This window comes from Crocodylus siamensis, chromosome 15 (genome assembly GCF_052110815.1).
Source record: "Crocodylus siamensis isolate JL-2025a chromosome 15, ASM5211081v1, whole genome shotgun sequence".
Classification (NCBI taxonomy): Eukaryota; Metazoa; Chordata; order Crocodylia; family Crocodylidae; genus Crocodylus; species Crocodylus siamensis.
Window position 1 is genome coordinate 29124034 of NC_143409.1, and position 27726 is coordinate 29151759.

At 42.9% G+C, this 27726-nt stretch overlaps 1 protein-coding gene across 7 annotated transcripts in view; it reads right to left on the minus strand.

Annotated features, from left to right (window-relative positions):
- The window catches only part of HMG20A (high mobility group 20A), an 87706-nt gene that overhangs the window by 18687 nt on the left and 41293 nt on the right, over nt 1-27726 (minus strand). For 4 of the 7 annotated variants that reach the window (XM_090028739.1, XM_090028742.1, XM_090028746.1 and 1 more), the window contains 5 exons: nt 15243-15332; nt 13071-13218; nt 10996-11211; nt 5359-5491; nt 4963-4994 (listed from right to left, as the gene is read on the minus strand). In XM_090028739.1, coding sequence (XP_089884865.1) covers nt 4963-4994; nt 5359-5491; nt 10996-11211; nt 13071-13218; nt 15243-15332 — 619 coding nt within the window. Of the gene's footprint in view, nt 1-4962; nt 4995-5358; nt 5492-10995; nt 11212-13070; nt 13219-15242; nt 15333-24193; nt 24443-27726 lie in introns of all 7 variants that reach the window. The other 3 variants (XM_090028745.1, XM_090028741.1, XM_090028743.1) reach the window with 2 other exon arrangements.

Genomic DNA, 27726 nt, shown 5'->3' on the forward strand with positions numbered 1-27726 from the left:
TCACGTCAAAAGCAAGAAGAATTAATTCTCAAAGTACAAACTGATGATGTCAAAGACACAAAAGAGCTTTTTTCTTTGATAAACTGTGGCAATTATAATCAAACAGCTGCTTAATACAGAAACAAAGTTAAGCACTAGAGAAATTGCTAGTGAAAGCAAAGCTTTTCAAATGCCTGAAAACATCTTGGTTGGGAAAACATGCCAAGAAATCATCCCTTCAAAAACCACACTTAAAGGCAGAAATAAAATACCCTGCTCCTGTTTTTGTCACCACTATGGTCTTTTATATTTGAACACCTTGGGCTTTAAATGAAATGTCAAACATGATTTGGTACCCAGCAGAAAAGCTAAGCGGTTAACAGACTATAAGGGAATTCTGGCAGCTGAGCTTAGTGTTTCATACTGGTGTCTGCCTCATAAAGGGGCTAAGCTAGGGTGAACGGAGTGCCATTTGGCAGTCATCCAAGATAGACATGGCTAGGCAGAACTTCAAAACCCCTCCAAATGCTTACCTGACTAAACTGTCAGTCAGTTTGTTTTTTACTTTTAAAAATAAATAAATAAAAGCTGAGTTTTATTACCTGATAGAACTGCAGCTGGGAAGCACTAGATATGATGGGCATGAGTTCAAAACTCAAATGCTCAGACTAAGTGGGCTTATATGAGCGACTGACAGGAAAGAAAAAAAACCCAAGAACACACAAACATTTGTGAGAGGCTGTTGAGATGCATTATCATGAGAACTTCCTTTACTGTTCCTGCTATTCGCCTGAAAGCTGATGCCTGTTCCTGCAGAAAATGTCTTGGAAGACTGAAGTGTATTCAGAAGTCATGTGCAACAATATACACTCCCCCCAACACATACTTCCCAGACAACAACAATTTTACCTTGAAATCTGCAAAGAAATAATGGGAAGTCTTTTTTTTTTTTTTTTACTTTTGGCTTTTTGTTTTTTTAACTTAACCAGCAGTGACTCATGCTTAATACTGTTATCTACGTGTAGGAGACCGGTATTCACCAAGAATGGTTCCTACAGATTGAAGGGTGGAGAACAGTGGACTGCAGACATTATATATGCTGCCCCAGGGTACAGATTCTTCAGGTACAAAATAAAAAAAAAACATTAGAGCAATTAGTTGAAATTGCTCAGTATATGAAAGGCAACAGAGAAATTCTACTTAACAGAAGAGTGGTAATGAAAACCACCAGCACTCTTCGATTACTGAGCACATTACCCAGCATGTAAAGGATCCTCTCAGGGGCTTAGATGTACTTAAGCCACTCTGAGGCTCACTCAGGGAATTAAAATTATAAGGATTTGATTAGCTCTTCACTGAAAAGGACCAGTTTGTTCAGGCTGAATATCATTTTGTCATTTCTCATAAATTAAAAGAAAAATAAAATTATTGTTCCTCTCTTTGTCCTTAAATGAGATGGAGAATCAGCAGGAAAAAAAGTTTTGCTGGATTGCCAGTGAAGTTGGCTTTGGGAGCTTTAGAACATACCAGCTGTGAAGTTTTTCAACAGCACAGAAAGTTGAAGATGTAAGGAAGGGCAGGAGACGGAGGCTAAATACCTGGCTCCATGCTCCAAGGGTTACAGATATAACCAGAGATCCTGGCTTTCTCTGTTCAAAAATTCCAAATTCTCTGATAGAACTCCCCAAAATCCACATTTTTCTACAATTAAAATGAAACACCGGGATACATACATATACACACATGCATATATACATACATATACACATTAGTTGAACGCAATATTTTATTGATATATTTACAATTTTTAAGGAATTTGGAAGCCTATCAGTGCCTCAACCATTAGAATAAAATAAATTCTAAATACTTGTATATCTTGGTGTCTGATTTTGGTTTTTCTTCCATGAAAAATCAGAGCTCCCCCTACCCCTTTGCTCACCAGGACACAGGTCCAGCTGCAGCTGTCCCCATCACTGCTTTGTGGAGCTGAGCAGCCCTGATATGCCGGTGCTCTGGCCCTGTCCATGTTGTTGCCCCTCACTCCCAACTCACAGCTCCCTGGACCTGTCAGTGCTCTTCACTCCTAACCCACAGCCTTTCATCCCACCCCAGCCCTGCTGGTGCCCCTCACTCCCAACCTGCAACCCTCTGACTTACCAGTGCCCCTCAGACCCAATCCACAGCCCCCACCCCTCCAGGTGCCCTCCACTCCAGACCCACAGCCCCCGCCATTCCTACTGGTACCCCCTGGCCCTACCAGTGTCCCTCACTCCTGACCTGTAGCCCTCTGGCCCTGCTAGTGCCCCTCACTCCCAACCCATAGTTCCCCAACTTCCCAATTATGTGCTGGTGCCCCTCACTCCTGACCCACAACGCTCTGCTGCAGAGCTATGGGACCAGGGCCAGAGCCCACAGCCCCTGCACCCACTCAGCAGTGTCTGAGCTCAGATGCTGTGGGAGTCAACGGTGGCTGCTGTGGCTGGAGCAGAGCCCATGGGGAGAAAGGATTTGGGCTGCCTGCTGGAGGCTTGGTGCTCCCTGACTTGCTGCCTTCCCCAGGGGCCTCTGCAACCCAGTGGGCAAGACCCAGCACAAGAGGATGGAGAGGCTTAGTGCTGTGCCACCACCAATCAGGAGCCCTGTGCCAGCCACACTGCCATGGTGAGGCACCCCTGCCCACCTGGCAGCAACGGGGGTAGCAGTGGCACAGAGTTGTGCCCCGCCACTGCTGCCAGGTGTGCAAGAAGTTCCTTGCTGTGGCAGCATGGCTGAAATGGAGCTCCTGGCAGCAGTGGCACTGAGCCTCCCCACCCAGCTGTGCCAGGGAGCACCTGCTGGGCCACTGAGGCCCCACTGGGGAGGGCAACAGGGTGGGCAGCCCCAAGCCCACAGCCTGCATTTCCGTTGTGCACAAATCTGGGGGGGCATGTGCCCCCCCTGTTCAGGACTGTGTGCAGCAGTGGGGAGCCAGCCCTACCACCACCCGGGGCCCTATCTTGCTCCCCAGTTGGCCCTGCAGCCATGTATACCCATCTGGCTGGACAGTGCCCCCAGCCCCAGCTGCCAACCCTGCTCCACTTCCTTCCTCACCATGAAGGCCTCAATCTGTCCCCCCATCCCCCTCAAATTGCTACGGCCCTCACATAAAAGTCTGGGGGAGCTGCTCTCCATTGCTGCCCCCTGAGTCCTGCTCCCCCAAGCCCTAAGCAGCCACGTGCAGATGGGAACTCTGCCAGCCTGCAAGGGGAAACCCACAGTTTCCCAAGTTCTTGTCTGTAAAAGGAAAAAAATTTTTGTTTTTCTGCGAAAAATGGAAAACCCAGATCCCTGGACATCACCAACTGGAACCTCCCCATCCTAGACCAGATCAGTCATGTCTTGGCAAGCCTGACAGAAATGAGGCATATTTTTCTGCATAAACTCAGGGACCTTCCAGTTCCAACTATTCAACAGAAAAGGAGCAGCAGAAGAAATACTGTGAGGGATGAAGAAAATGGTACTAGCAGACAGAAGAGAACAGGAGAGTACAAAAGGAATAGAGGAAATAAACAGTAAAATATGGTAAGAGGTGGGGAGGACAAAAGTAAACAGGGGCTTAAGCGGGGGACAAAAGGAAGAAGGACGAGTCATGTCATTGTAGATGGCTTGCTATATGATAGATTTGCAAGGTCACTCTTGACTAGCATGAAATGGAAACCACATACAAATTCTGTGGTTTTAAAGTTAGACTAAAAGTTCAAAGTAGCCACTGTTCAGGCACAGTAGGCACATTATATATTCATGTATTCATGGAAATGGGATTTGTATGAAAAATAACAAAGATCTGCATGACACCCAAAAGCCTGTCCACAGCTCTCCTAGTTAAGTGATTGCTCCAGTAAAAGATGACACAAAGAATCCTTGCCTATCAGACATTTTCTGGACCATCACAGCAATAACAACCATCCAACCAGGCTACTATGAAAAATAATTGGGTTTTATTGAAATGAAGCCAGATTTACTTGAACACCTGTCCATTGCTACAATTTTTGATGACCATATGTAGGATCACATGTGTAGCATGTTAGAAAGCTAAACTTATGTCAATGTTGGTTTATAGTAGCTGAATCATTAACACTGAGGAAAAAATGAATCAAGAGTCCTGTTACAACAAGGCAACATTGTTCTAGGCTAAGAAAGTTTTATAACAGGTCCCATGATACACTAGTTATATTTCAGGATACTAAATGCCAACTTTTCAACAAGACCTTTTGCTTAATTTTCCCCTGCAATTTTGCACTTGCATGCAAGCTACACATAATAATACAATATATCAGGTACTTAAAGGCTCAATTATTTTAGCTTATGTCCATTACTTTTAAGGTTCCAAATAAAAGATTTATGATCTGCATTGCAGAAATTGAATAAAAGAAAAAAAAGGCCTTTTTAAAAAGTGAACTATAAACTGCATTTCTACTTCATTTCAGATTTCTTATAACTACATTAACTTTTTTTCAATTTAATTTTCTTAGTACCAGAAAACAACTGAGTAATTCTGTTCTATTACTTTTTAATTCTTTGGTCATGGGAACCTATAACCTAGATCAGTATGGGTCAACCTTTCTGGCAGGCATGCCACAAATTAACCCCACAGCCTCCCCAAGTGTCACTCCAATTCCCTTCCCCTGCCCGATCTTCTGCTCTGCTTTCTGTGTTGATTTCTATTTTCTGTTGTTCTAATCTGTAACTGTGCTGCTTGTTCCCTCCCCAGTCTGCCATGTGCCCCACACAGAGGCTTCCTGTGCCATTCACAGCACCCATGCTGGAGGTTGACTGTCCCTGACCTAAATGATCCAAAAAATGGGAAAGAAAGAGCAAGAAATCCACAACAACCCAGAGCTCAGGGTAGGTTTTCAAGCAACGTAAAGTGTCTCTTGCTTTCAGTGACAATCTACACCAGTTGAGAATCTGCTAGGAATGCGTAGGGCCAAAGACAATGTTTACCTCATGGTCATGGGCAGCCTGCCGCGCTGCATCTGAAAAAAGCAAAAGAAGCAACAGTAGAATGAAGGAGAACTGAAGGATGAAGTTAGTTATGCAACCTATAAATAATCTCTTTAATTCTTAAAGAGAGATATGTGCACAGTACTTCTCTCTAACTTCATTTTTTTACTCCTGTGATAGTACAGTTCAGGTACAGTAGTATCTACATAAACCAAATCACTTCTCATACCTTCACTGTTTTTTTGGATGAACACAAAAGGGTAGGTTCTATACAGGGCACACAATCAAAGGCTTTACAAAAGTGGTCTTGATTATTTGGTATACATTGCTATTCTAGTTAAAGGTCTATTGGTATTTTCATGCTTGTTAGGCACTGTATTTGTTATAGTTTAATACCTTGCCGGTGTGATTTGCCTTTTTGCCTATCCTGTGCTTTCCTGCTAAAAACTTTGTAAGCCTCTGTCTTCTGGTACTGCTCCAGCTCCCGCATATAACGTTCTTTATCTCTATCTGCTTCATCAAGGTAACGCTGCAAAAGAAAAAAAAACATAGAACTTCAGGGTAAAAAACATAGCACAGGTGAATTGCTGATCATCTGCCTAGATGACAGGAAAGGAATGAAGAAAAAACAAATGAGAATGCATGTGAGATGCAGAACACAGAACCCTAAGCTGTGATAATTACAGTGGAAAAACAAAAAACAAAAGTCCAAGAAAAAAAAAACACTGAAAAATAAATAACATTTTAACCAAGTCATTAATTCGGTTAAGTTTACTTCATGACTTAAGACAGTTCACCTGAACATAGAGATGACTGGCTGCTAGGATTCTTAGATAAGTTGAGTACTATTTACATGCTATAATCAGAGAATACTTAATGAACTGGATGTTTGTGGGTTGCATTTCATGCTGCCAAATAGGAAGCTCTTTAGATTGCTGCAGTGGTGTTTCAGTGCTCTTTTAACATTCCTAAGAGAAAACCACTACCATTCGGCAGCCTTCTGAGCATCCCTTCACTTCTCTGATGAGATAAGTGAAACACTGTGGCTATAGTGAGGAAATGCTTTAAAAATCAGAAAAGGATCTAGATGGTTCTGTCAACTGAAGCTTTAATATTTAAATTCAACTTGAGAGCAAAAGTCATTCTTGCCTGAAACATTTTCACACGTCTGCATAATGCAAGAAACTTAGCTACAGATTTATTTACAGAAACTACGAACCATTTACAGAGTTACCATAATAAAAAACTAAGATGAATGGCTGCTTAAAAAAACCCCCAAAATTGCCTTTCCTTTCATTGCATCTAGATAAAATTTTCTTAAGGCCTTTTCCTCAGACAAGTTTAGAGCAAGACCTCAACAGATATTTTTCATATCCAATACATTCAGAAATTAGTACATCCTACTGTCATATATGACATGCACTTGGCATATTATTTTGCCTTATTACTAAAGCCATTGTTGCAGTTTTGTGTCTGAGGGCAAGATTGATGGAGTTAGGCTATGTATTTCTGTTGGGCATCTTTTGCAGAGAGAAGTGAAAGCCTTATAGAGCAGTAGCATGTATTATTGATGTTGTTGTAGAAAATGTAAGTGGAAAGAGATGGACAAGGCTTTCTCCTTAAAAATTTGACTCCCATATTTTCTCCTAGTTTAGGATGGTGTTCCTGAAGCTCTAGCTGCTAGTAAATGCAGCTTTTGTTTATTAATAACCCTTGGTTTTACCCCAGGACATGAGCTAACAAGGGAGAGATATTCCTAGCTTAGTCCGTATCACCTGAACTAGAGGAATAATTGCTAGTCCCTTTTGAAAACAAATACTCAAGTAGGACTTCACACATTTTTCTAGTGAGTTAATCAACTCCCTACTACTCAGCAGCAATCCTGTTTAGGATTTCAAGATTTCTGTTCTGGAAAAGGAATGTCATGTATTGAGGTTAGAAATAAAATAACCAAAGTCTGATTTGGCCACTCTTTTTTTGGTTTTTAAAAAACAGAGCAGTGTAGTATGATTGGGATTCATCAGGCTAGGGACATGGATTCTTAGCCTGCAGTGATATTGCATAAGCTTTCTACTACTTATTTACAGAACACTGCAGAACAAGAAGAAAGGGGAGTGCTCAGGTGTCGCCTTACCATGTGCTAGACTGGAATTCCCGGCCTTCATCAACGACAAGGGTAGTAAACTCCAGGAATTTAAACAATAGCTACAAAAGAGGAGGTCTGAACACCTAGTCTCTTCTTTCCCAGGAGAAGGCACTTTCTCTGATATTATAAGAACATTTGGTCAGAGTACCATATTTACTCAAATATAAAATGACCTTCCCAATAATTAGATTAGATAATAAATTTGTTATAATTTTCCAGGTATAGAATCTAATTTAATCATGAATTTGTCCTCCTCACACTGCTACAGCAGGGAAAATAAATCTGGGGTTTCAGGTAGTCCCCTTCCCCTTTGCTCTTCTTCCATCTGTAATAGCTTCCCTCCTTCCTTCCTATCAGACCCTACTCTCCCTGAGCACAAGGAAGTAAGGAGCAATTAAAAAATGTTGCCCTTGAAATAAACATAATTTACCATATAGGCAAATTATTACAGGTACCCAAAATTGATGAATGTTACCTTTTGTGAAACTGCTGCAAGTTTTAGCATAGGTATGCCATAAACACACTTTAAGCAACACTTCTTTACCTACTTAAATATAATATGAACTATGCATGATATTAGTTCAAAGCCAAAAGGCACATGATAGTTCATTGGGCGGGGTCCAGGAGAACAGCCATGTCAAGCGATGGTAACCCCACAGCTCAGCACTGCTCAATATGCATGCGTTTATTCCACATACCCCCCACAAAGGATCCATGTGCTAAACAGTCTCCCACTCATGACTGAAACTGGGTGTTCTTGTCATGAGCCCTGAGATGCTACACAAACTGATATGCAGATCAGGCACAACCTGGTTTGGCTTCACCTCATGGAGGACAGGACCACACTAATCATACACAACAGACAGAGAGAGGGCAACAGAGGGGTTTGGGGTAAACTCTTTGAAGCCCCATTTGGTGATGTTTGCCAGACATTTAAGGCTGGTGAAGAAACAGGAATCATTAGAAATAGGAAACAAAGGTACAGTTCAGCTGTGGGAGTGAAGAGGAAGTAAAAATATATCCAATATAGTGGCTCACCATGACTTGCAAAACTTGGCACTGAGGGGGACTGCCTGTAATGAGCACTACCATGGATCTTATTCAGATGAGCTATACTAACCTATGTTTGTGGCAGATTCCCATCAGTATGTTTCCCCTGTATGGTCCATGTGTTTTAGTCATACTTGCATTGGTTGAATTTAATTAACTTCGCAGTTGGTTTCCATTATTGAGTACATGCTGCTTTTGGCAGCAGTTTAATGATAGGTATTTAATGAGACTTATTTGTACACTATTATAAGGCAATGGTCTTTTCTTCCCCATGCTGACTGGGGAAAAAGCCTTGTCTTGTATATTCAAGTAAATATGGTATTTCATTTATCCTACCCCTCTTCCCTCAGCTCCTGGAATGACTGACAGTATTCACACTGCAAAAGATGCATCAAGTTCAGCAGACTTGCCTTGACATGCATTTTCTATTACTGTTAATATTTTCATAAGATATTGTATAGGCAAATAATATCCATGTATAACTGATATTCTAGGAAGTGACACAAAACATCAACGTTGACAAAAGACAGTCTCAGGGTATAAAAGATTTTTTGTAAAATGTGTAAGGAAAGAAAATCCAATCCAGTGAAACACTGACAAAGGGGTAAATGCAGAACTCTTCTCTACTCTGTATCAACTCACTTTCTAAAACTATAAAAGATTCAAAAACTACTTATAGTTTATATTGTACATTGTGGTTCCTCCCCATCCCTATTTCAATTGTGTTGTTTTTTTAAATAAGTAGGGGTGCACCAGTAGAAATTGTTTTGGCCAATACGATGGCCAATTTTTAATAAACCATATTGGCCAATACTGATCTGATTGCCAATATGTGGCTCGGCAGTTTGGAGAATAGTGTCTGGCTGGTAAGTCTGTTGTAGGGGAAGGGAAGAGGGAAGGGCTGGGGGTGGGATTGAGGCCCCCCCAGTGAGGGAGGGAGCAAGTCTGGCGCTGGTGCAGGTGCTGCGCAGCCAAGGCAGAGCATGGGATGGAGCCACGGCTCATCAAGGGGGTGCAGGGAGGGGGGGTACCTCCTGCTCCCAGGAGGCAATGAGGGTGTGTGTGCCCCTGGATCTGTGCTTGAGGCAAAAGTGGGCTGTGGCCGCAGGCTGGGGATGGAACTGGGTTCTTCCTGGCAGGTGGCCTGGGCCAGGGCTGTGCTTGAGGCAGGTGGAGGTGGCACTGAGAGCAGGGCTACGGCAAATTTTGGGGTGGATGTAGCACCTCCCATAGTCCCCTTCCCAGCACCACTGCCACCTGCCCCAACCACAGTACTGGCCCAGCCCTGTTGCCTGGAAGAGTCTGGCACCACCCCCAGCCCACAGTGGCAGATAGCCCTTGTCCCACCCACCCACACACACGCCCACCCACAGGGTACACACCCTCCATGCCACTCATGGTGAGTGTAGCAGCAGGAGCTACCCTCTCTCCCCATGCTCCCCAGATGAGTGGCTCAACTCTGTCCTGTGCCCTGCCCCACTCCCTCCCTCACCACAGAGGCCTTGATCTGCTCCCACAAGCCCCTTCCCCCACAACAGACTTACCAGCTGGATGCTGCTCTATATGCTGCTGGGCTATGCTCCTGGCTGCCTACGTGCTGTGCCACAGCTGTGCGCATTCATGGGGCATTTATTGGTAACATTAATTGGCCACATCAGCCAAAAAAACCCGACTGCCGATAATGTCAAATATCCTTATAATGGTGCCAGTATGATATGGGACTGATGTATCAGTACCCCTCTAAAAGTAAGAGATTGGGAGTTCCTGTTCAGGCTGCCTTATAGTAATCAGTTCAACTCTGATGCTGTGATTAGTGTAAATTCAGTCAAGGTAACAGTATTTGCTCTAGTGGAAGGAGTTAAAGAAACAGAAAAAAAGGTGGACTTTGTTATCATTCACACAGTCAGGTACAGTGCAGAAGGTCCAAGTAAAGATCAAAAGATGTACTGTATTCTGGTTGAAAGAATGCAAGTTCCCTTTTCTGGGACAGAATTTGAGAGAGAGACAGACTCAAATGATGGAACAACTCATGCCTACAGTTTTTCAGAACCATACTAGAGAGCACCATACTGAAGCATTTCACATCTGCTCCAAAACAAGAAGCTTATTGGTTTGTGGCCAGGGCTCCACTATGGTGGCTACTTTACATCTGTTTTGCAAGGTAATACTTGTGAATTGCATCACTACAGCATTCCCCAGCGGTGTCCTGAGATAGTGAAGGTACATCTATACTGTCAATTTAAGAGCTATAAAACTTTAAAAAGGACAAACTTGGTGTAAAACAGCTCTTCCCCAGTTCTGTATCAGCAGCCTGTTCCTACAGGTCTGCTGATCTTCCTCTGAAACCAAAAGTTTACATCCCCTAGTGAGTTAATCAGAGAGACATCCCCTAATAAGTTAACAAGGTCCACCCATTAGTCCTGAAACCCTGTCAGTTTCCCTCAGCTGTAGTGAGTAGGGATAAACTCCTGCCCCACCACTAACTGTTTCAGCCTTGGAAAACCCAGTTTCAGCTAAGACCTGGGATAGATAATACACAGGTCCAATCTACACAGATCCCACACAAGCTGTAGATCCTCTCTAAACCTTTCACCAATATTCTGAATAAAATGCATTGTTTGTAGGCCTGATGGAATTTTTCCCCAGCAACAACTGGCTTAAGATGCTTTGATCCCAAAAGGTTTCATTCCTTCAGTCTTGGAGGGTCTGTGGACCACACCTTAAAACACCTTCCTAAACACCCTGGGAGTCAAACACTGTCATCTTCCTTACTGAGCACCTATTTTTCCATTAAACAACAATCAAATTCCAACAAGGAAAAGGGAGTTTAATGGTACCCGTTTCTCTTCGGGAGGCAATTTACTCCATTCGTTGCCCAACATCCTGGTGATCTCTGGGAAAGGGACTTCAGGCCTCTTCGCTCGAAGCTGCTCCCTACGCTCATTCATGAATCGCACATACCCTGTGAGGGGGGATTTTGGGGCATTGCTGTCCCTAAGGGGTTTCTTCCTCTTTCTCCCTTTGGCCCAGCCTCCTCGTTTAGTTCTTTGCTGCTGCAAAATGAAATGGAATAAAATTCAGATTGAAGCAAAAACCCCACCACCCCTGGAAGGAAGAGATTTCTCAAACATTTTCATAAGGACCATGTTGCCGCAGTATACACTTATCCACTTATCTTCCTCTGCTAGATTCAAACTTCATTTTAGTCCAAGCCCAACTTTCTGATTAAAGCTAAATAAGCCTCATTATCAGAAACTATTTTATAGCATCACTCCTAGTTCCTGAGACAAATGAGACGACATCTCCATAACCCTAGTGAAATCCTCTAGCTATAAGATCATGAAATGAGACAATCCTCATCACACCAAATCATCCATCTGAATGATACTGAAACATTTATTATGGTCCACAATGGAATTTATTAATGGACCACCCTGTTAGTATCTTACCTCCAGCAGTGACTCCTAACAGTTACTTTACAAGGAATAAATAAATCTCAGTGCACCTAGACAACTGAGAAACATTATGCCATGGAATTACATTTCTTCCTGACCACAGTTGTGAAGTTTGAGAAGTGACAGCTCATGAAAGCGTCACCCAAAGTAATATAACTGCAGATGCAATTCTGTTTCTAAACTGAATGTCTAATCCTTTTTTTACTGAACAAAGTTCTTTGTCTCCATATCCTATTGTGGGTTCCATATATTAGCCAACATGATTGTTCTTAACTAGTCTTCTCCCTTCTAAATTTGTTGCTTCTGGGTGTGGTACATTCTAGTCTTCTAGTGTGAAGGTTGTTCTGTTGGTTCTCTTTACTATATGTTATTCCCATCTTCATTTATTACTTTGTTTTTTTTAAACAACTTTTGTAAGACTCAAAGAGCTTTACAGAAACAGATCAATACCCCTTATTTACAAATGAACCTTGGCTATAAAGTAACTTGTTCAAGGACCAAAAATGAACCCAAGTCAGAGACATAAATGACAAACCATCCAATTCTGTCATGCATAGTAAATCTCAATACTGCCTTTTTATGCTGTACACTATCAGCTGTCCTTGAATGTTCACCCTCCTTCAGGGGTCTAATGATTTTGTTTGCCTTTTGGGTATTTTACTACATTTGGAATAGTGTTTTGAGATGAGGTCAAACTGAACACAGGATTCAAGAAGAGGACCATCTCTTTATTATAAAAGCACTTTAACAAATGTTTTTTTTTCTGTTCTTTAACATTCTAAATCATCCATATGAGTAAGGGAGAGTACACAGGTTCAGTCTAAGAAAGAACTGTTACTTTTCATTGGGATCACAAAACACTACACACAACTGGATAAGTATTTTTACAATTAGGGAAATGGAAGCACTGTCCCACTTGTCCAAGGCCACACAGTAAATCCTGGAAAGAGCTTTCAATAGAATTCAAATTTGAATCTTAATTTTTTTTACATTAATCATCAGGCAATACTATGTCTCCTGAACAAGCATTCAAGATATCCTTTATACTCTTCTAAAAGTTGTGTATAGTTTCCTTGAAGGGGCATCAATTATCAAAATTAGAAGACATGGGTAAACTGTGGCAATAATATAGTTAATCTTCATGGAAGGGAGAGGACAGTTAGACAAACCACCAGAATATTAACATCTCCTGGCTACTTTGGGGGCAGATATCACTTTCTCAGACGGCCTACCTGCTAACTTTCCCTGACCATAGGAATGTGGTTGTATAACAGAAGCAAAATAGGTAGGCTGAATAAAGACATGAGAAAGAACCTCCTGAAAATGGTAAATGGATGAAGGCATGCGTCTGTAATGAGAAAAACTTGAATGGGTAAGATGAACTTACTAGGGGGACAGCCTATGCTTTCCCCTTCTATCAACAAGTCATTTGTGCTAACTCTGTTATTTCAACTCACCTCTTCTTCAGGCTTCTGTTCACTGCTTTCAACTGTATTAGAAGACTCATTTTGAGGCTGCTGAACTTGTGACAAGTCCTCCACCGAGTCCGTGGTGTTCACAGGCTGTGATGCTCCACCACTGAACAAACCCTCAGAGTGGACCAGGCTGGAAAATTAGGTCACAGTATGAGAAAGTGCAGCCATTATCATGGTAAGTGACTTCCCTCTGCTCCTCCAGAATATGCAATGATGTTGCGAATATTATTCAAGGTTGACGCCACTGAAAAGATGAGAAATTTCAAAACGGCAACTCTGAATACTGTATGTTCCACCAAAGTGATTTCTAGGACACGGTCTACGGTTCTTATCAAGGGCTTAGGATAAAAATGCTTCCAAATCCTGATGGAGACAAAACAGTCCTACAAAAACTAACTTTTGTGTGAAAATAGTCTCCTCCAAGCTAATCTGCTTCAAACAACTATCATATATGAAATCCTAAGAAAACGAAGGTTGAACAGGAATGAAGACTGCATGAATTCTACAGTAGTGTTCAGAACAAACAATGCTTGGAGAAGAAGGTCTTATTCTTCATTTCCCCCTGTAAGGAAGTGAAAACTGTGGTTTTAAATATGATGTTGTTTTTGCCTCCTGGCTGGTCAGCAAGAAACAGCAGGGCCACCCGAGCCCCATAGCCAATCAGCGATGGGGGAGAATGCACAGGGGAACCTGCAAAATTAAAGGAGCTGCCACGCAGCCCACTTCTGCTGTGAATTCAGTAGGTCCCTATCTATATTCCTCGGTAAGTCCTTCTTAGGAAATTTTTACAGTACTATCTCGTGCTGATATATCTGGATAATTAAGTCCCACTAGATCCCTGAACAGCAAAGTAGCCAAGAGATTTTGGGAGATCTGTATCAGTCAATCACAGCCCCTTGAAGGAGCCAAGCTGCCTCAAGAGAGTAGTCAAAATTGAAGATGTGTAATCTATGAAAATCCCTATAGAGCTGCTTGGACCTTGAGATTCTGCTGCAACAATCCACTGGTCATTCTAACTATTGTTCTCACTGGAACAATTCACAGAAAATTTTAGAATCTGTCAGGTGGGGTTTCTAGCCCACTATACATGTTTGGGGAATAGAGTTGTACACCTCAATTGCATCCTATTTTGAAACTTGTATCAGTTGAGTCAAGTTCACTGGTGAAAACACACAGGTGAGAAAGGGTCAAACTTGATTTCTAGATCCTAGACTGAGTTTGCAGAGTTAGCAGTTGCTGGGAGGGGAAGAGGTGGCAGGGGGGAAAACCCCCCCAAAACTATATTTATTATGAACTAAGTACATATGGAGTCCTAAGACATAATATGAAATATCATAGTGACATTTTCAGAATAACTTTTTGAATTTTTTAATCAGTGCAGTCTTCCAGTTTATCCAAAAAAAAAAAAAAAGCAGTCAGTCATTTACAGGTAAGTTTTTAAAACTACATTTATGGGAACAATTTAACTGATTTTCAATGAAAGGTGATAAAAAAGGGTTATTCAAGATATTAATCTCTTCTGACCACATATGGCAGCAGCAAATCTTCAGTCCCAGATACGCTGAGCCAAACTCAGGGACACCTACTTGAACAGGTCTGTACTTATAGTTCTCACCATGTTTAACTAGAGTTGCACTTGCTTACACAAAATCTGAGCTTGTCTTCTGGAGTCCTAAGAACAGAAATAAGCCTGTTCAAGCATAACCACGTTTCATCTTTCATCACTGCACCTACAAACAAAGGCCTCTGCTTTATGGTCTGTGGAAATAGGGAGAGTTTACTTGTTGGACAGGAAAAGCATCAATTTAGCAGCTTTGTTCTGGAAAGTCCTTTGATGAACAGCATATCTTTAACAAAAAAAATTCTCTATTTAGCAGGGGCCACAACAGCAAATAAAACCACTCTGATTGCAGACTAAGACTGTCCTTGGAAAGCAAGCTTTTAAAAGTAACAGCGAGATACACCTTAAAGAGACATTTATAACATTGTTCAATAAGTTTGGTTGCTGGAGCGCAAGATTCCTACATTAGGGCCAGGGCAGACTTTTATAATGTGATTTCTACAAGATGCCTTTCTTCCCACAGAACTAATTTCTCTGTGGAGTCTTCAGAGACAGACTATATGCAAACTCAGTTTAAGAAAGTAACTGCTTACCCAGTTGTGGCAACTTCATTGCTCTCCTTTGACCCATCTTCATCCGTAAATAAGGGGGGGAGGGATGAGCCAGCCATCAGGTTCTCCATACTTTTGGGAAGATGAGAAAGTGGAAGTAAAATTAATATTTTACTTCTAGCAACTGCCCTTCCCCCTTGCAAATTTCTTGGTAAATCTTATATAATATAAATCTTAAGTGCAACACACAGCATCAACTCCTATTTAACCCTAGTACCCTGGTTAAGTTTGACTTTCAACTAATCAGTTGACAAATTTTATTCTGTGATTTAAACCTGCTTTGGTCGTTGATTTGATCCGGCCGGATTCAGTGGCTGAATCTCTGATTCCGAATCGAATCAGGAGACCCTTTAGTCTCTCCAAATCGAATCAGAACCCTTCAAATAGATTCAGACAGATTGGGTGATTTGGACATAGACACAGCTTTAAGTGTTTTTTCCACATACCTCAAGGTACCAGGCAGCTTGTGAATGCTGTGATGCTGGGGCACATGGAGTGTACCACAGGAGCCTGGGGGCGTCCCCAGCTTGCTCAGCAGCAGACCTGGAAGTAGATCAGAAGCACTGGTCCCCCACCCCAGGAGACTGATGCCTCCTGGGTCGGGGGAGGGGGAGAGGGGCACCTGGGGTCTCCCTGCAGCTGATCACTGAGCCTGGGGAGTGTGGGGAAGCCCCTCAGCAGATTTCGAAGTGGACTGGGAGTACTTCTGGTCCACTTCTGGGCTTGTTGTTGAGCACGTGGGCCCCCCTCCGCATTCCTGTGGGACACTCCATCCGCCCTAGCATCACAGTGTTCATGAGCCACATCTGGTCCCTTGAGGTATGTGGAAAAAACATTTAAAAGCTGCATCTATGGCCAAATCGCTGATTCTCCAAATCAGCACCGAATCTTCAGATTTGGCTGAATTGAATCAGGGACAGTGATCAGAATTAGCTAAATTGAATGACTGTCCCTGATTTGGGCTGAATTGGAATTGAATAGGGCCCATTTCGCACATCCCTACTACCTACTGACCCACACTGCTAGTCATCCCACATAGGAGCCATCACGCACACATATGGAAATAGAACTGAAAACTTCAGTAACATTCTCAAGGGGAACGCCTCCAGACCTCAGGTTGGGGAGGACCAGCTTAGAGAGCTTCTGGAGGGGCTGGACATGTTCAAGTCAGAGGGTCCAGATGCTCTCCACCCTAGGGTGTTGAGGGAGCTAGCTGGGGTTATTGCAGGGCCCTTGGCACGGCTTTACGAGCGCTCGTGGTGCTCAGCCCAGGTGCCAGATGATTGGAAGATAGCTAACGTGGTCCCCATCTTCAGAAAAGGGAAGAGAGAGGACCCAGACAACTACAGGCCCGTCAGTCTTACCTCTAAACTTGGGAAACTCTTTGAGAAGATCCTCAAGGAGCACACCTGTGATAGGCCGGCTTCAGGGATGATGCTCAAAGGCAACCACCACAGTTTCATTAGGAGCAGGCCATGTCAAACCAACCCGATTGCCTTTTATGATCAGGTCACAAAGGCAATGCATGCAGGTGTTGCCGTGGACATAGTCTTTCTAGACTTCAGCAAGGCCTCTGACACCGTCTCCCACCCCATCCTCATTAAAAAACTAGGCGACTGTGGCATTGATGCCTACACCATCAGATGGATTGCAGATTGGCTCAAGGGTCATACTCAGAGGGTGGTGGTAGACGGGTCATATTCAACCTGGGGGGAAGTGGGCAGCGGAGTCCCCCAGGGCTTGGTCCTTGGGCCTGCGCTGTTCAATTTCTTCATCAGCAATTTGGACGACGGGGTGAAATGCAACCTATTTAAATTCGCTGATGATACTAAAATTTGGGGTGAGGTGAGCACGCTAGTAGGGAGGGAAAGACTGCAGCAAGATCTGGATAGGTTACAGGAGTGGGCTGACACAAACAGGATGCGTTTCAATACTGACAAGTGCAGGGTGCTGCACTTAAGCAGTAGAAACCAGCAGCACACTTATAGAATGGGAAACTCCCTTCTTGAGAGCATGGAGGCAGAAAGGGATCTTGGAGTCATTACTGACTCCAAGATGAACATGGGCCGACAATGCGAGGTCACAGTTGGCAGGGCTAACCGGATCTTGTCGTGCATCCACAGGTGCATTTCAGGTAGAGCCAGGGAGGTGATCCTCCCCCTCTATGCGACACTGGTCAGGCCACAGCTGGAGTACTGCGTCCAGTTCTGTGAGTCCCATTTCAGGAAGGATGTGGACAACACTGACGGGGTCCAGAGGAGGGCCACCCGCATGATCCGGGGACAACAGGGCAGACCCTACAATGAAAGACTGAGGGACCTAAACCTGTCCAGCCTTCACAAGGCTGAGGGGGGACCTGGTGACTGTCTATAAACTCACTGGGGGGGACCAGAAGGGTTTGGGGGAGACACCATTTCCTCTTGAGCCCCCTGGCATGACAAGGAATAATGGACATAAATTATTGGAGAGTAGGTTTAGATTGGACATCTGCAAGAACTACTTCACAGTTAGGGCGTCTATGGAGCTGGAACCAACTTCCTAGGGAAGTGGTGCTGGCTCCTACCCTGGGGGTCTTTAAGAAGAGGCTTGATGCCTACCTGGCTGGACTCATTTGAGTCCAGTTTTTTTCTCCTGCCCAGGCAGGGGGGGTCAGACTTGAAGATCTACAAGGTCCCTTCCGACCCTACTTCTATGATTCTATGATTCTGCTTAGCTACCTGAATCAGTCCTGCAGTTTGAGATTGCATTTTTTACTTCCTCTTCTGTACTTTCATAACATTTTTGTTGCGCCTACAATAGTGCATTACTTAACTCACGGGGCTACATTCCAGTGGTCACTGAAGTATTTCCTGTTTACTGACTACCCTATGACAAACTGAATCCTGCCATGAAACAAAAGAAGTGGGCAACTGCTGTTGACAGTTTAATCAAAGAAACCTGGTTTCCATGTCAGAAGCAGCTGTTGTATCCTTACATGCACTAAAGATATAAGGACTGCAAAACAGAGTGAATTCATACCTGTACTTATTACACATGATCACTGAAAAAGGAAAGACCATAACTTCTGGTGACAGTCTGTGTTGGAGAGACCACCTGTTCCTTTCAGAGCTACCCAAGGTTCTCATTTGGGTATCACTGCTGACCTGCCCATCCATACATGAGCCCCTCATCTGGATTTAGTGGTGCATTAAACCTAGGCTAACCTGAAACTGAGACACTTTTCAACACATTCTCAAAGGTAAACTTCAGTTAAAATTTGACATACTTTGAGAAAATATTGGTCACACCTATGAAAAATACAGGCCTATTGTCTGTATTGTATAAAGCAATTCTAAATAGCCATATAGAAGAAAAAAACATTGTTTATAATAAAAGTGGGCTAATGACACTGGATGAAGAATGGGAGACCATCTGGAAAAATGGTCTTCATACATCTATCTGCATAACAATCAAGAAAAATATTTAATCATGCTCTCTATTGATGGTCTCTCACTCTACTTAAAATTAAATGCATTAATGGCACAAGAACAAGCAAATGTTGGAGAGAGTGCAATCAGCTGGAAAGACTATCACATACAGAATTAAACTATTCTAGAAGAAGGGTGGGGAAACTAAGGAAAATAATAGGATGCCAACTGTTCCATAATGGTCTTACTGAACTTTCCTGAGAACTCTACAACACAGGAGTTATAAGGAATTAATCACTCGTCTTCTAGTGGCAGCTAGAATGACATCTGAAAAAGCCTGAAAGACATGTGACATCCATCCCTAAAAACATCACTGACTGGTTTCAAACAGTTTGGGAAATTTTAGCAATAGAAAAGTTGTTCTATCAAGTCAGTGTTCTACAGGGCAGAAGGAAGAGAGATGCTTACTTTTAAATTTGGTGGAAATTTTTGGAATTTGCTAAAAGACAAACAACCAAGCAAACAAACAAAAACCCCTCTCCTGCCTCCAAACCAGAAAGTTTGAGAAACTTTGTTGAATGTCTCAGGAAAGTGCAAGTTCTATGAAATAACACTAAAAAACAAATTTGAAATATACTGAAAATTAAAAGCAGAGATGTGTAGATAAGAGAGATGTGTATTATGCAGTATTTTTTTTTGGAGGGGGAAGAGGGTAAATTATCATATAGAAATAAAAGAACGCAAAAGCTTGACAGACGTAAAAGAATGGTAAGAGACTGAAAGCAAGAGAGAAAAGAAAACAAGACCCCTGTGATTACTGATTTCAGTTAAGGGATCACTGTTGATTTGTCTTTACATATATTACAGGGGGTTAAAATGTTAAATGTTTTATTTGCTAAGTTAAATTTGTTATCATTTGGGAGACTTTATTAATAAAGTTAAAAAACCTCAAGAAACCCTAGGATAGCTTTTTATGAATGGAGACCTCAGGTCAGAACACCACACTCCAGGGGGTTGGCTTATACACCACACACTCTGTATTGTGAACCTATATAAAATACCTTGAGTCCTGATGGTTCTCCAATGTATTCCAACAAAGAATAATACATCCTAGCAATATGCAAGTTGGGGAGCAGCATCAATAAGGGCTCTGCATTCAAATAATTTGCACTGTGGCTGCCTGTGCCTAAACTAGGCTAACACAGACTCTCAAACCTAGTGGGAAGTCACTCAGGTTAACTGCAACAAAGATAAACCATCAGAGCCTCATCAGCATGTGGCATGAAACAGACTGGAACCAAAGCTAAATCTCAGATTTAAAATACTCTGGCTAAATGCTGGCACTTAAAAAAAAATCCCAGATTCTCACAATTACCACCTTGTTACGGTGGCATTACTTTAAAACAACATAAAAAGGAGAGTAAGGGTGAAACAATGCAGGGTTTGTTAGCAAACAAGTGCTATGTTTTAAAGAAAAGTCATACTGTGAAACTGTATAAGAAGGTGCAGTATATTAAAAAGTTCAAGTGTACTTGCATATTGTATTTATTTTTAAAAAGTCTTTGGAATAATAAATGAAATGAATAGAGCAGAACTCAGCAACTTTAGAAAGTCTGGTTCAATATTTCTGAAGAAAACTGTCATCTTGGCAATCAAAACAGAAATCTATTAGAGATGGTAGAGGCCTCACTAGACAATAAAATGCTTAACTATGAAGTACTTCCAGTTTATTCCTTTAAACAAGCACCCAGCAGATCAATGCAAGGTCTAGGTGAAACATGTACAGTACATCAATCTCATTTCCATTGGGGATGAAAATTATGCTGTAAAGATATCCTCATATTTTTTTTTATGTATATAGGGAGAGGATATAGAAGTAGACGCGTGAGAAAGAAAGGGATTGAGGATATTAATCCTTCTCTATTGCCTAGCCTGTGTTTTTTAATCTCTGGAGTGCTTTTCCCAACTGAACCCTTTCTAAAGAAGTTAGCAAAAGACCCTTTTATTTGAAAAACAGATGAAAATGAAAAAGCTAGAGTTTCTGACTGCTCCTAAAAAAAATGGACATTATCCTAGGAAAAATGTTATAGACACAATGGTTGTGTTTCACTAGATTAAATGAATACAAAGGCTAAATTTTCTGTTCACCTAAGGAACAGATAGATGTTCCATCCGAGTCAAGGTTGGGGTTCTTAAATGAAACATTGAGAGAGCCAAAGAATTAAATTGGACTTGAAAAATGAATTCTTTTCCAATTTCTTGGAGAACTGCTTAAGTACAGAAAACCAAGCCAAGTTTCTAAATATAATCCTTACTCTACCAATGTAATAAGCACTCTGAATGGAACAAGTTAAAACAGATAATAAATGAAGAAGTTTTGCTTTGCATCACACATGGCTATTGAGCTTGCAACTTCTTTCGGTAGTAGAGGAACCCTTATTTACCTGAGAAAAAGGAAAAGTTTAGGAAAAAGCCAGGGTAGCTTCTTGGAAAGATTTTTTTAATAAGAAAAGCAAAGCTGTGTGCCTGTCTCCTTTGAAAAAAAAAAAATATATAAAGCAACTTATTTTACAGACTTCTCTCCAACAGACTTCCCTGGCATCCCTGACATTCAAAATCTCAGCTTTGTCAGTCTGGTTGCCCTCTGCACTCCTGCAGATGTCTTGAGGGAATAGAGACTGCTTGCTGGTGAACAAGCCATTGTAATATTTTTCTGTCCATCATGCCCAGTATGATAAGAGTTGCAGAACTGAGGATAGGAAAGTGCAACTAGTAGGCTAATCATAAGCAGATCTCATGCAACAACTCTTACATAGCTTCATCAGCATGAATTTAGGCCAAAATTTTTTTACATTGTTGTGCTTCAAGTATGAATAAAAACATTAAATTATTGCCTTTTTCTGACTGTATCTTTTTCAATCAAAAGGTAAGCAATATGAGGAGACAGACATACAAAATAGAGACAGCAGTTACAGGTATGAAGTTCATGTTGTGATACTTCAGCCCAACAACAGCCAATTTTTTCTCAGTTTCACTTCTCATCCATAAGTTCAACTTCACCATTATTAGCTATGTTCAGAAAGCTGCTATACCTTCTGAAGCACGGCATCAATAAGAGCTGCTCTAAACTAGGTTAGATAAGCTGGTGTTAAAGAAATACCAGAAACTTTAAGGCAGGGGCAGGTAATTATTTTGGGCGGAGGGCCATTTACCGAGTTTGGGCAAGCTGTCAAGGGCTGCTTCCTTTGACAGCCAACCAGGAGCAAATAAATATTACATTTACTAAATTTTTAGGGGCCCCGCAGGCTAGATAGAATGGCTTGGCAGGCTGGATTTTCGCCACCCCTGCTTTAAGGTTTCCAACATTGCCCACACCACTGGAAATGATCCAGCACAGTCAACAGTAAGAATTTTTAAAAGCTTCCCTACTACATGCAAGAAGTGACAAAGCACCTCTCCCCTAGTTTCCTCCACTAGGGTTAATAGAGTTTGAGAGGTCCCTTTTTTCAGGTTCTATGGCCAGCACCTTGATAACAAACAGTGAAAAATCACTTGTGACCAGAAATAAGTGTGCCTTATTTTCTTTCTTGCCTGAAGCCGTACAAATTTCATCCACATGAACCGCAACTTAGTGACTGCACTGAAAGGAAAAATTCTTGGATGAGAAGTAAAGTATAGATATTATTTGGAGTGGAGATGCAGCAGGAATTCTTGGCATCCGATTTAAGTTTAAAAAAATACTATTCCCTAAAACAACAGCAGAAGGAGAAGGGGGAGAGAAACAGAGAGGAAGTTTTGCAGGCTGTAGCCATCAGAAGATGAGCTAGAATTATACACAGCTGGAGGCAGTGAAATATAGATAGGCAGTGACTACCAGGAAAGAAGGGGACCAAGGGAAAATCCACCCACCTAGAAATTTCCAACCATCACGAGATCTGCAGTTTGAATATTACATATGCAACTGGTCAAACAGATGGGAAGTTCTACAGGACACTGATGGAGAAAGCTGCTTAGCCTAAGTGTAAGGGAGATGGCGGAAGGAAAAAATACACCAAGCGTCTCCACAAAGTATCCAACAAAGAGAACTGTCCTAGGGAGTTGACTATTCAGAAAGAGAGAAGTGGACTAGAGGACAGTTTACTGTCTTTCAAAGCCAAAGACAGGATAGCCTGAAGTTAACAAGAAAGGATCCACTGGTAATGATGCACTGCAAGGAGTCACTGCTACACTTGAGAATATAGGAGGCTCTAAGAAATTCAGCAGCAGGCAGAGGCCCTCGGGGTGCTTATGGCCCAAGGCATGCAGTTTCAGCTGAGTCCCAAGAGGTGCATGTGGCAGCAAGGAGAGGGGCCAAGCGGTCCGGTTCCATTGTACAGGGCTCCCCATGGCTCATGTGCAACTCCAGCCGTGAGCTGCTGAAGGGGTAGCCCCATGCGATGGAGCCACTGGCCTGGCACCACTCCCTGCTGCCACGTGAAGCTCCTGGAACTCGGCCAGGGCAGCGAGGAGTGGAGCCCAGTTAGCCTGGCACCATCCTATGGAGCTCCCCACCACTCCCAGCGGGGGCCCATCAGCTGCACATGGCAACATAGAGAGGGGAAGACAGCTGGCTCCGTCACATGGGGCTCCCCACAGAGGCTCATGAGTACTGGAAGCCGCTGAACAACATTTTCCTTCTGGGTCTCCTGTGCAAACTTTCAAATTATCATGATTAGTTTGAAAAAACAGCTCCTCAGCTATGCTGGTATCCCTGAAATGGTTGGAATTGTGTATTTACTGTGGTGGCTTATGACGTGAAATAAATTAGCTGGGCTTTGTGCCATAGATATTTCAAGTCATCAACAACAGGTCCTCCAAGCATTGTCTTGTGATCCATTCATATATTCTCTTCCTTCCACATTCTCCTTAATCCTTCACTTTTCACTGACAGCAACTCTTAAGCTAAATAAACCCTACTGCTCCCCCAGTCACTTGAAACCATGCTGGACCACATTTACACCAAAATCACCCACACACTCTGCACTCATATTATACATTCTCTGCACTCCTATTATACATTTCTGATCCCAACAGGTATTTAAAAAACCCACATACAGTTCTTTTAAAAAAAATAATTAGTGTAACAGTCTTTTCAGCTCCATTATACTTTTTTACTTCCATATATTAAGTCTTCAACACTTTATTTTCCCTATTCTAGCCACCACTTTATAACAGAGCACTATTCCATTGCATAGTAAACAAGGACTGGGTCTATAACAACCAAATTTTTGGAGAGCCACAAAAAAGTATTAGACCCACTTTGAGCTACCTATGCAGGCAGTCTTTGGACTTGCAACACAACTGGTTCCTGAAAACTGTGTCTTAAGTCAAAATGTCATAACTCGGAGCCAATTTTCCCATAGGAACGATATTACCAATGGGGACCAAGACTCAATACCGTTTTCACCAGAAATTACCCAGAATGTTGTACTCAATCAATTACAGATGAGTAATATAGCTACATTAATGTATTTATATTGTAAATACCAATCATATTGATCTGGAAGGACTTCTTTGAGGTGACTTTGCTGGACTTTTTGAAGGGTTCTTAGCTGGAGTCTTCTCAGGAGTCTTCGCTGCAGGTTCTTCTGGAGTCTTGTCTGCTTTCTTAAAGAAAGTATTGAAGAAAATTTGGACAGATGTTCTCCGGGGAGATGGGTGACAGCAAATTTGATCGCTGGTGTGGCATCGGATCAAGAGTTGTAAAGTCGACGCAGATGTCACAAAGTTGAAACACTGTGTCAATTTATAAATGTAAGTGTGAAACGTAACTCAAAATGGTGCAAGTCAAGGACTGTCTGTATTTAAGATTTATTCTTGCGGAAAGGTTGGGGATACTGCTCAGAGGAGAGTCCCAGCCAGAGAGGTCCATCCAGCTGTTGCAGCACAGCTACACTCTAGAGGGAGCTCCTCTAGTGTTATCAGCTTGCCAGGTTAACCAAATTGGTTTAATTAAACCACCAGGAGCTATTTCCAGCTCCAGAAGCTGGCAAGAGGACGAGAGGTAAAGGAGAGGAAGAGGGGTCGGCAGTAAAGGGTAAACACCTACCTGCTGACCAGGACTGAAGTCCGCGGGAATGGGGCATCAGACCCTTAAGATCTTTAGAGCTCGGAGGAGCTTGTAGAAAAAAAAAATTAAAAGGAAAAGGCATTTCCATGTTAATTGGCTGCCACGGGGCACCAATTACTGAGAAAAAAAAAAGAGAAAGGAGAGACACTCAATTGCCATTTTTGACAGTCAAGAGCATGTGGAGTGAAGATAGAGAGAAAGGAGTATGGCCACCAGAGACCCCAATATCATGGGGTAAGACAGATACATAGACATAAGAACTTTATTTTTTTTTCTTTTGCAAAGAGGTTGTTTGGTTTTTTTCCTTCTGCGCCAGTCCTTGCATTTTTGGGGTAAGCAGCAGTCAGCTTTGGGTCGGGGAATTATCACCACTCCCCAATTTAATCAAGTCATTAAGGTCGTGGCAGGAGAGATAGTAGAGAAGAACCCCAACCTAAACTGAATGACTGGCACCAAGCTGGTGCAAGGAAAGGCAAGCAAATGTCAACGGAATGCAGAGGCCTGCATCCATACCTTGTGCTATCTCAACAGTTCTAAATAAGACTAATTAGTTTCTACTGGAGACCAAAAGTTAAGTGTTGAGATGCAAACCATTCCCTATTTTACAATAAACTGTATAGCTATTGGGATACTGTGTTGCATTCCCTCTAATACACACCCCCATGGCACACAAAAGGTGCAAACTGTACTTCCTAAAGCATATATCCATAGAGATGGAGTTTAGATCAGAGCAAAAGGAGATATTTTCAACTGTCTTCCTCCTTGTGGTTCTGGCAAGGGAAGAGAATTTTAATTAATATCTACGATATGCTCCAGAGCAATGGAAGATGTAGAACACAAAACTGTAGTGCTATGCAGTCTTAGAAATTAGAACGATTGCATAGCTTCCCTATTCCTGGCTGTGCCATGATAATACATCCCTCTGGGAAACTGGAATCCCAGGGAGTGTCACGGAATTGTGGCAGCTGGCAGGCTTGCTACTCTGCTGCCTCCTGAAGGGGGTACAGCCCAACCACGCATCTTTCCAGATATTGGACCAGGGTACAAAGAAACACAACAGCTTCTTTGTTTGGCTTGAAGTGAAGCATGGAGTAGAGACCACCGAAGACACTGCTAGGCCTCTTTTTCAGAAGAGAAGGGAGCATCAGAGAAGAAAAATGTACTTTGGGAAAACAGAAGGGCAAGGCACAGATTTAATGCATCCCCTGTGAATCAATCAGTTTGCCTTCCAAAAACACTTATGTATTCTTAATAGTCCAAGAATAATTTAAAAATGCCTAGAAATCACAGAACAATAGAGTCAAATTTCAGCAAACGGAAAAAACTTTATCCTTCCCAAGTTGTATTAAGATATTCATGTAATTTGCTAGATAGAGCTTTTTGAAGAGGCGCTCAAAGAGTAGGCCTGTTGGTACCGCATGCACAATAGGACCTAATCTTTTCACAGACATCTTACATGTCTATATTTGCATGTGCAGTTACCATGAGCACCTGAATAAATCCTTTAGATAGGCTCAAATTTCCATTCTGAAGAAACATCCCTGGCAATAGCTTAATTTTAAATTATACCAGGAATCTGAAATCCACACATGAAGAAAAAGAATGGGGATGGGTCTTTTTATAGAGGAAAATGAATAAGGGAGAAGAAAAGGCAAACAGTAAAAGAATAGGGAAAAAAAAAATCCAACTTTCAGCAGTTGTGAAAACGAGGGGCAATGTGAGGAAAGAGGTGCAGTCATGTCAAATGGTAATGGGACTTGTTTGCCAGTTATCAGGGATCTGGGTTTTCTGTTTCCCATGGGAAAAATCGTGGATTTTAACTAAGATAGATGTGGATTTCTCATTTTAACAGAGAAATGTGAATTTTCCACTTTTCAAAAGTTCTGGGTCTTGGGGGCTGGGGTTGGAATGTGCAGCTGCAGGGCCAAGGCAGGGAGCAGGACAGGGCCACAGACAGCTCGTCCAGGAGGAAGGGGGTGGGGGATGGGGGGATGGCTCCCTGCGGCTGCACACACTCCTGGGGGAGCATTGGGGGGCACAGGCCCTCCAGACACAGAGTGGGGGTGGGTGCAGGCTGCCTATTGCAGGCTCGGGTTCCCTGCCCAGCTGCCCTCCCCCAAGGTCTCTGGGGCCCACTGAGCAGCACCTGCCACAGCTGCATAGAGAGGCGCTGGGCAAGGAAGCCGCTTGCTGCTGGGAACTCCATACTGCCCTGGTGAGGTGCCCTCTGCCTGTCTGGCAGCAGTGGGGGTGGTGTCACGGAGTTGTGCCCCTTGCTGCTTCTGGGTGGCCAAGGGACACCTCACCAGGGCAGTGCAGAGCTTCCAGTGGCAAGAAGCTTCCTCACCTAGCCCTGCTCTGCCCTGCCATACTGGGTCCCACTGGGCCGCAGAGGCCCCAAGGGGAAGGATAGCAGGGCAGGCAGCCCGTGCTCGCAGCAGGCAGCCCGCACCCTCCCAGCCCCTTCCCACCTCTCTTCCTCCCCTCCCCCAATGGGCTCTGCTCCAGCCATGCCACCCATGGGGGAGGAGAGGCCAGACTCCATGCTTCACTCCACCACAGCAGCCACTGCCTTCAGAGAGTAGCAGCTGGGATTTGGGCAGTGCTGCAGGGGGCTGCGGACCCAGGTTGCTGGCCTCCTAGACTCTGGCACAGCTGGGATGTTGGGGGCAAGGGGCACCAGCAGGGCCTGGGGGCTGCGTCTTAGAACATGCATCCTGGTGAGCAAAGGGGGCAGGGGGAGCCCTGATTTTCAATGATAAAAAACGCAAAATCAAATACCAAAATTTATAGGTCTTTAGAATGTATTTCATTGTAGTGACTGAGGCACTGGTAGGCTTCCAAGTTGTTTTAAAATTGTAACTATATGAATGAAACAGTGCATTCAGTTGATACCTGTATATAGTGGCATTTCATTTTAATCGCAGATTTTGGGGGTTTTATCAGTGAA